At 43.7% G+C, this 10,000-nt stretch overlaps 1 protein-coding gene across 11 annotated transcripts in view; it reads left to right on the top strand.

Annotated features, from left to right (window-relative positions):
* foxp1b (forkhead box P1b) overlaps positions 1-10,000 on the top strand; it is a 167,031-nt gene that overhangs the window by 142,772 nt on the left and 14,259 nt on the right. For all 11 annotated transcript variants that reach the window (XM_060868359.1, XM_060868362.1, XM_060868357.1 and 8 more), the window contains 2 exons: positions 3,941-4,048; positions 9,212-9,299. In XM_060868359.1, coding sequence (XP_060724342.1) covers positions 3,941-4,048; positions 9,212-9,299 — 196 coding nt within the window. The remainder of the gene's footprint in view (positions 1-3,940; positions 4,049-9,211; positions 9,300-10,000) is intronic.

Here is a 10,000-nt window from a genome sequence, read left to right as displayed (position 1 = left end):
ATAATTAAAATTATTCCTCTCTTTCTCTCTCTCTCTCTCTCTCTCTCTCTCTAAAAAAAACTCTGTCACTCGCACCTTCACACCAAAGCGCACAAACAGGTCGTCTAGCCATTTTGAAAGAAAACGAAAAGCAAAAGAAAAAAAAAAACACAACAGCTAGGAAAACAAGCTCTAGGAGGAAACCGAGTCTTCTTTAAAACATTGGAGAAGACGGGAGTTAAAGCCGAGCTTCTCCCACTCGAGCACGTGCCGTCGGAAGATTAAAGAAGACGTCAGCAGCAGTTTAGTGCACGGCAGCATGAAGAAGGCACTCTGCAGGCTGAATATGCAGCGAGCATCTCAGATCTGTCAGACGAGTGAGCAGGTGATCGCTCCCTCGCTTCTCTCCTGCGCTCACCGTCTCTCTCCAAACAGCTCCATTCAGACACAGCGTTAACAGTCATTATCACGCTAAGACACCTTCGGTAAATTCCAGAACAGTTTTAATAGCTCTGTGCATTGATGATGCTTCACTTTGTTTGTTTGTTTGTTTGTGAGGAACGATTTAAAAACACGCTTCAGTTATTCCGGCTGCTTTCACTTCAGGCATCTTCACAGATTTCTGTTCACTTCTTTACACCTTGGATGAACCCAGGAAGGGTTTAGTTCAGGTGATTTGTAAAGAACGAAGTCCACAAATAGAAAAATATGACCTCTTTTTTTTTTTTTTTTTATCTCAATGTGCTTTTGACGCTTTTTTCCCCCCTAGTCCTTTTTGTCATGCCACAGCCAGCAGGCACTGAGTTGATGGACCTGCTCCCTCCAGTCCTGCCGGATCATTTTCCTCTCGGCCCGTTAAGTACCATGTAGTTAGGTTCATGTGTCATATAAAAATCTGGCCAGTCACTGCGACGCCTGCAACTAAAACCTTAAGTGCATCCACAGGCGTCGTTCGCTTGCTTTTCACTTCCGTCTTAAAGGAAAGGAGAAGAAATCCAATCGCTCGGCGCACGTTTTAGATGCGGCCCGCTCCTGCTTTTAGCAGCCTCGCTGCTCTCCCAGTGGTGCCGGCCGTGGAGACGAGGCACTCACACACACCCAAATATGATAAAAGCCTTCAGCGTGTCAGTCCATCTGACCCATCAGCACTCCGTACAGTGCCGACAGCTGCATGAACCTGCATCAACCTATGCTGAGATACTTATCTTATTTAGAAAGAAAGAGAAATTCAAGAGGACGTTCCGACACGGATTCACCGAGAAAAAAGGGCAAAAGTGTCGCCCCTGTTGTTCCACCTCTTTTCCTTCCCAGCATGCATCAGCAAGGAAGCCGCTCGGGGGACATGCAGCTCAGCGAATTTGTTAAAGAGATAAATAATCAGATTCAGGTCCCCTTTTCCCCAACGTCTCTCCCCTTTAATTGATCTTCCACTCAGAAAATGATAATTAAATCATTTTAGGGGCGAGTCTTAGTGAGAATTGAGTCGGGGGTTGGGGGAATTGGCTAAGGGCTTCCTGTGGTTTTTCCCTGTGAAAAATATGATACAAATTGTGTTGTTAGCAAGTGCAGTTTTTCTGTGTAAACTCCGACCTTGATCCTGTATCGCCGGTGTAACTGTAATGTATCTTCAACTGCGGTCTTTTACTTAATAATTAAGATAGCATGATCTTTGTGCCGCGTTCCACTACCGAATAGCCATAATGTGATGTGACCCGGCTACATTTCATATCACAAGCGTTTAGACATTTATGTATCCTTGAATTTGACTTTTGACTGCAGTGTGTTTAACCTCGAAGGCACGTTCGACCGTAGCTTAAGGGTATTGCCTAAAGTCTGTTTCACTTCACCGGCTTTCTTTTTGACCCACCGTGTAAGCAGTAAGCAGATGACGTGATTTGCCACGCTGAAGTTAAGAGATCATTAGAGGTCGTCTCTTTGCTGTCCCCGAGGCGGCTTGACTATAATAGACCTGCCTGGAGTCAAGTCAAATTTAATACAGCTGAAGCAGCACAAGGGCTGCTTTTAGACTGCTGGACTGAAACGGGGTCGTCATTGTAAGGACCCTCCCTCATCCCAAATCCCTAATGTTCCGCTCTTTAAATGTTCCCACAATTTAGTTACTTAAACCGAGTCACTTTTGTCATCATTTGCCTCTCTCAAGTCCTCAAGCACTCTGCTGTTCAATATCGTTTTAATACTAAATTAAGCAACATGCGAAGGCGAATTAAAAACGAGGAGGTCTTTTAAATAAAAAATCACCTCGCTCGTTCTCCAGATGGACGTCGTGCTGCTCCTTGTTAAGAAGTCATTAAAACATATCTCGCCCGGTCTATTTATTAGCCGTATCGATACGGAGGTCTTAACGTGTATGCATAATTCATCACCGAATTAACAACAGAAGATATTTGTGATTTCCGGAAAGGAAAAGCAGTATGCTAAATACATTCCTAAATGATTCGCTTTTTTTCCTAATGTGGCTGGAGCAAGTCTCTTAAGCAAGTCACTAGTTGTAGAAGAAAACTTCATTATTTGTTGCAGCACCATTTAAAAATGAGATTTTGATCTACAGCATCGAGTCTAGTTAAATGAATGAGTAGCGGTGTATTAGTTTGACTTTGTGTGAGGTGTGAGTGGCGGTACGGTTGGATTATTAGTGAGAGAAAAGTGGGAACATGAGGAGAAGGAGGAGGCATGCATGCTGTTTCCTAATGCTGTTGCACCGGTTAGCGCAGGGATGCGGTTTGCCGAGAGATACAAGCGTTCGCTCCGAACACCGATGATGTTACACTCGCGCCTCAGACGTGCGGCAAAGAAAATCCCCACAGAGCAGCTCGGTGTTCTGACGTGCCATGTGACAGATTAGGTTTCACTTTCGCCGTCTCAACCCCGTCCTTTATGCCCCGTAGGCTGCAGTCAGCGTAAGAACCAGGTGAGACGGCTATCAGGCTGTTTGACACGGTTGTTTATTGCTGCTTTTACATCCGCGTCTACATTTCTGTTTAGTGTTGAATTCAGCAATGCAGGCAATCTCGCTCTAACATGGCAGCCAGCGGATTATGTAATGTTAATAAGAGAGAGGAGAAAAAACACACACACACACACACATACAGTAAGACTGTCCTGTGGGGGGAAACATTCTGACTATTACAAAACACCCCATACATGTTAAATAAGCATCTTAAAGTAACCTTGACCGTAGCAGCGTTTATAGTAATAGCTGTAAACGACTTGTTACTATAGAAACGGTAACACGTTAGTACGAGCGCATTAACAAGAACCTTTCGTTCCGTTTATTTTACAGCCTACGCTGTTGTCCAATCAGGTTCCAGATAGCAACAGCAATGTCGCATTTGATTTTGTAACAGTCACACATTCCGTTTAATGCGGCCGCAACTCTGAGCCGTAGTCCGAGCAAAAAGTGTTTCAGACGTATTGGAAAGCGAGTGTTAAACCCTCGCTCACACACCCAGGCTGTTGCCGTCTCTCAGCGGGCAGATAAATTGATAGCAGGTGGAGTGTGTTTACTGTTTGCACTCGGTGGGCGCTGGCCAGCTGGATTGGGAAGCTTCCTGTTGTGGGAAAGGCCGGCTGCTCCAGGTGGATGGTGGGATCACGGTTCAGCGGTCACAAAGCCAAAGCCGGTTCAAAGCCATGCCTGTCTGCAGACACCCAGAATTAGCTATCGATTGGCCGGATCACTCCGAGTCCCTGACTGGCCACGAGGAAGCCTAGATCACATGTGAACACTGATCACAATGAGCACTTCCCCTGGGGGTCAGACTCCATGTTAAAGTCAGCACTGGGACACTGGGATGTATAATCTAAGCACAGTGCTTTTATGGAATATATGAACATTAATAGCCTTATTAGGGTGAAGGTTAAATGCTTTCCTGTTAACAGTGTGACATTAAAGTGTGACTGAAGCTGTTTTACTGATATTAATGTGTTTGTCTTTCCACAGCTCGGCGCCGGACGAGCACACACACCACAGCCACCCGCTCTATGCACACGGCGTGTGTAAATGGCCAGGATGCGAAGCGGTGTTCGAGGACTTCCAGTCTTTCCTCAAGTAAGAGAGAGGAACAAAAAAAAAAAAAAAAACAATCTTCGCTCTAACTCCTGAAACTTATGAAGGTGAACTCAGTCGTATCGTACAGCTCGTACTCCACCGTGCGCTTTAATAGCATCTCGCCTTGCTCCCGTGCTCCCCCTTTCATTTAGCCGTTCAGCCACGCTACAGGTGGACCCTCCGTGTGAGTGTTTGTGTGTGCGTGTGCGAGAGTGATAAGTGCTGTTCCCATGGTGATTTCTGCCACTTTGTCCCAAACAAACACGAGAGGCATGTTTATCTGCAGCAGGCCGCACCACAAGAGCGCTGCAGGTTTGCCCTTGTCTTTTCTCTGCGGACAGAGATAGGGGCTCTCTCTCGTTCCTCCTTCTACTGCCACCTTTTATGTCCAATTTTGTTTTGTTTTGTTTTTCACTTACAGCTGGTCGTTGTAGCGAGACAAGATCACACACTCATTCTGTAATCGAACGTAAGAATCGTGTACACGGGTTTTGGCAGAACAAAGCAAGTCTGCACCGATTACAGCGACAATCTGTTAGCAGTCGAATCCTACAGCTTAGCAGCTCAAGCCCTGGCACGCCGACGATAATGCAAATGTATACAGCAGCTGTGTATTTTACCTTCTGCCTTTATGTTAGGCCCATGTGCTCCAGGCGTGTCCTGTGACACACTGCATGTATATATGTGCAGCAAGCGCTTCTATCAGCACCAAAGGACGAGGTGTTTACTCACAGACTGCACTCTTAGCAACAGCCGGTACATGACGGCAAACTCCTGCTTCTCCTAATCTCCGTAGCTTCAGTCTGTTGAGTGTGAGTAATCCCACACAAAGACGATGAGGTGCAAGCAGCATGCCAGCACGTTAGTGATTAGGTATCAGGCCACGTTATATCAAAATAAAGCCCACAGAGTAACAAAAGACCCACAGAGAGGTGCAAGGCCACGGCTGCTCTCCTGCTGCTCCTCCTCCTCCTCCTCTTCATCCTTCTTTTTCATTCCCTGCATTTTGCTTCAGTTTACAGAGTCAGATCTCATGCCACTCAGTGAAGTTTCTTTAAAAGAGCTGTGTAAAAAAAAATTTGAAATAAAAAAAAAAAGTGGTGCGTGGAACTGTAACCGTTTCTCCAGATCGCATTGCAGATAATGTTGTAATCTTCCTCTGTCGTCTCCTAGCCAGCGAAAGCAAGTGTTAATGAGTACGCTTGCACTCTTTCAAGCTGTAAGCATAAAGGAACGTGTGCTTTTCCCACTTCACACAGCAAATATCTAAACAGGAAAATGAGTGCCTGTTTCTCATATGTTACAGCAGGCTTTGGAGTGTCCTCCTTAATCCATCCCTGCTTTTTTTTTTTTTTCCCCCCTTTCACTCTGTGGCTTAGTTCATAGCTTCATCATTTGTTTACAAAAATGAGAGGAATTAGCATCTGAGAGCTTGGCGAAGGAAAGAAAAAATTCCCTCTCCTTAAAAAGGACCCAAGTGCACTCTGCAGTGTTTTCACAAGTGTTTTTATCATGGCAACATCTTGTTTACTTTACTTGCTTGCCCTAAACTGCTTGGAACATGTTAAGAAAACACTTGTAGAGGCACCACAAAAGCTGTCTTTGTTTAAACGAGGCAGGGTGAAGGTTCACCCGGCATAGAGGAGGTGTTAGCGCTTGACGCCGTTAAACGTTACCACATGCACCTCCTCCAGTCTGCCGCTCGACGGCCCAGAAGAATCGCAAATAAAAGGCAAAAAAGACGAGCGCTACATCAGGTCAGACGATAAGAGGCACCGAAAAAGCTTCTCTGACTCGAGAGGGAAGCGAATGAGGAGAAGCATGTAGTCAGCAGAACCTGTGTATCTGAGCATAGTGAAAAAGAAGCGGCGCACTAACAGAGCACAGATCTCCACAACGTGTGCCAACAGCAACAACCAGCATCAGGCCAAGCTGTTGTTTTAAACCCGGAGGTTATTTATTCTGTCTGTGAAAGAAAATATGGCATACCTGCTTGTGCTGTCACAATAAATAAAGTAAATGAAAAGACTGATTCCTGTTCGGGAGATGAGGGCTTGGAGGGAGAGGTGGGCCACATGGTTGGGGAACGGCACAGCTTAACAGGACTAAAGAGTTTTGTGACATTTCAGTAAAAGTGTGTGTGTGTGTGTGTGTGTGTATTTACCACACATACTAAACACTTTTCTAAACACTTTGTCCGTTCAATTTTGACCTTATATTTACTTGCCATATTAGAATAGAACTAGAATAAATAGACACCGTCAGCTTGCATTTAAAATGTACTAACAGGGTGTGAAGGCCGTCTTTACCCCGAAGCATATAAAGCTGTTTACTCAGTACTGAGAAGCAGTTAAAAACACAACACAATGCTCAGAACACAATGTGCATTATTAGTCTTAATGGCAAACAAAATATGAATAAATAAATGAATACTAAATTATATTCTTTTTTTTTTTTTCTGGAGGACATAATGTATTTGCTCAAGTTAACGTCTGCACGTAAGCAGGAACAATAAACAATTCTGTAGTTTACTCAGAGATGTTCTAGCTGTTCCCTCAGTGTGACTAACACCATATTATTTAAGCCGGCCAAGAGGACAGGCCGTCTCAATGACATGTAAAATGCTGACTGTTTAAGCAATGGCTGTTTAACTCGTTTTATTGTGGCAATTTACATTAGACACCGTCATCCTGCCAGGAAGCTTTAGAAAAAAAAAGTCCTGTGCTTGAGGTCCAGAAAGTGACACATGTCAGCGCTCAAAGTCCCTCCCGCTGTCAGTCATGCCATTCGGGCAGACCTCCTCAAGCCCAGACGCTCTTCTGTGAGGCTGATTTAAGGGCCATTTGAATATTTCATTTCCTATTAATTATGCACTCTTACTCTACATGTCATTAGAAAGAGAAAAAGGAAGGGGGAGGGAGAATCATGCAGTGTAACAAAGGATGAAAGTGAGAAGAGATTCATACGCACGTCACGTTGCTCCACGTCGTGTTTTAAGGTGGGATTTTTGATGGAGGGTTTAAAAAAACAAACAAACAAAAAAAAAAAAACGCTTGCACAATATCCAAACTCTCTCTTCACCCCTACACCGTTCTAGGAGGTCGGTGAGGAAATAAAAAAAAAAAAAAAAATGACCTTGTTTATTTATAATTATACCTTCAGTGCTGTTGAATTCTCAAAATCCGATTGGTCCGAAGCTGCTGATTAATTTTCTTTTACAGCACGACTCATGTCCGTGACAGTAGCACCGACTATAATTCAGTTGTTTCTACAGTAACAATTCACGCGCTAAGCCGGAATGCAAGCGAGAACGAGAGCCGTTTTGCCTCATGTTCATTTTAAACGGTAAAAAAAAAAAAATCTTGACATGTTCATTAATAAATTACCTTTTTCAATCATCACCCGAGCTCTGTGGTATAAGAGAAAGAAACCACTTTGGGATGTGCTGCTATGGAAAAACAATCAACTTTAAGACTAACATCATAGCATTCCATTTGAGATGAAGCCTTTACTCATCTTATGTTGACGTCTTTATGTACAAAAGTTATGCAAACTGACATATAGGGTATATATCTATATGTCTTTATGATGACAGACACATCCACTATCGTTTCAGTCTTTTTCTGTTCACACAGCACGCACGTCTCGCACGTGTGCTTCCCAATCTCATCCTGTTTGTCCTGTTACCTGAAGGTCTACCTCACGTGTATGTCTCACTCAGTGTAACATCTGCAGCAGTTACGTTACAGCTCCGACATCGATTAAGCCGTCACTTCTGCGGTTGTGGGCATCGCCGCCCCGGCTCGTACGATTAGGTATGAATGGCAAGAATAGGTGTGTTGGAAAAGAAGACAGTGGCACGGCATGTGCATTGTGGTTCCCTTCTCTCTGACATCGCTGCTGTTCAGCTCCACAAATCCCCACCTGGTGATAGTGACCTACATGGTCAGCAGCGATGCGATATAATTTATGATATATATAATATATTGGATCCATTAGCGGGCATAATGAAGTAGCGAAATGAAAGGGTATTTGTGAAATCGGTTCAAACATCCTGCTCGGCTTATGATTAAATGATTAATGAAATGCCCCTACATAAGCATTTTTCCAACCTGTAATTCATGCAGAGCCTGATAAAAATCCTCCAATCATATTTCCTTCACTGGCAAAAACCTTATCTGCTCATTTTATATAAATCACCACAAAAAAGGAGGAAAGCCAAAGACTTAGTGGGGCCAGCTACTTATTTAGATTAGTTATAAATGTGTTGGGGGGGGGGGGGGGTGGAGTAGAAGATCTTGGCAGTGTAAAATAATCATGCGTAATTATATTCATAATTCAAGTTTATTACAGATTTCATCTCTCTTCTCCTTGTTGTCCTTTGGCTTTTTCTCCTAGCTTCATTTAGTTCCTCTTCATCTCAATGACATAATTAACTGGAAAAACCAGCCAAACTAAGTAGATTCCATTTACATTTTGAAAAGGAGAGCGGTTTTGCAGGAGAGTCTGACAGCCCGAGTCCGATTCTGTATTTCCTTTCAGATCATAAGTCTTACCTCACACACAGGTTTCTATAGATGTGACCACCGCATTGCAACAAAGAGTCTTTGTTTTTGTCCATATATAAATGGATGGATGGAGAGATTTTTTTGGTTTGTTTGTTTTTGTGTGTGAAGACGCACTCACTCGTGTGTTTTGAAGAATGTAATGTTTCCACAGCCGGACTTTGATTTACTTTGCACCTTTTTTAGTACATTACAGAAAAAAAGAAGAAGAAGAAAAAAAAACTCAGTATTTCACAATGCAAGTTTTTTTAATGTGTAATAGTAAGCTATAAAATATCATGTCTCTCTCTCTCTGTCTCTCTCTCTCTGTCTCTCTCTCACTCTCTCTCTGTCTCTGTCTCACTGTCTCTCTCTCTGTCTCTCTCTCGGTCTCTCTCTCACTCTCTCTCTGTCTCTGTCTCTCTCTGTCTCTCTCTCACTCTCTCTCTGTCTCTGTCTCACTGTCTCTCTCTCTCTCTCTCTCTCTCTCTCTCTCTGTCTCTCTCTCTCTCTCTCTCTGTCTCTCTCTCTCTCTCTCTCTCTGTCTCTCTCTCTCTCTCTCTCTCTCTCTCTCTCTCTCTCTCTCTCTCTCTCTCTCTCTCTCTCTCTCTCTCTCCAGACACCTGAATAACGAGCACGCGTTAGACGACCGGAGTACGGCCCAGTGCCGGGTGCAAATGCAAGTAGTTCAGCAGCTGGAACTGCAGGTATCTCCTGTCTTTTTTTCCTCACTCCTCCTCGCTTCTTCTGCTCCTCTTCTGTCCATCTCCGTCCTCCTCCCCACCAACCACAATGTTCTCTCCGACCAGTGACTCAGAGATGTGGGGAGGGGAGGTTCAGGGAACAAAAAAATGAAATTATTTTGTACATTTGTGAGTAACCAGTCATTAAAAATGTGTTATGTATGCATGACAGCCAGCCAAAGATATATGGGAAGCCCGGGGCCTTAGTCCAAAAGATAATTACATTTTGAATTTTACTGGGTTTTAAAGTCATTTATGACTTCTAACTATTTGGCAGCCCAATAAAACATTCAGTGACGGGCATGCTATTAATAATGCTTTGGTTTTTATGGAAAAACACACATTTTGAGCATTTCGTCAGTAAATACCACTTCTGCTGATTAATACATACGTTGAGTGGTTTTAGCGCCAACAGTTGTAATGGCAGCTAATGTATATGCATAAGGATATTACTTATGCATGTATTCAGGGATGAGAAGGTGATGTTCCATTAGAGCAGATTAGCAAAAACCAGGGACAGACAACAACCCTGGAACATCTTAAGAGTAGTGTAGCTCCTAACACATCCAATCTCTCGCCCATGAACACTCAGTCGATTCATCACTACGTTCACGTACCACACGCGTCCGTTTATCTGTGCTTACCAAGCAACGGACAGGACAGAC

This window comes from Tachysurus vachellii, chromosome 4, assembly GCF_030014155.1.
Source record: "Tachysurus vachellii isolate PV-2020 chromosome 4, HZAU_Pvac_v1, whole genome shotgun sequence".
In the NCBI taxonomy this organism is placed as follows: Eukaryota; Metazoa; Chordata; class Actinopteri; order Siluriformes; family Bagridae; genus Tachysurus; species Tachysurus vachellii.
The sequence above is the reverse complement of the archived record's forward strand: the minus strand, read 5'-3'. Positions and strand labels throughout refer to the sequence as shown.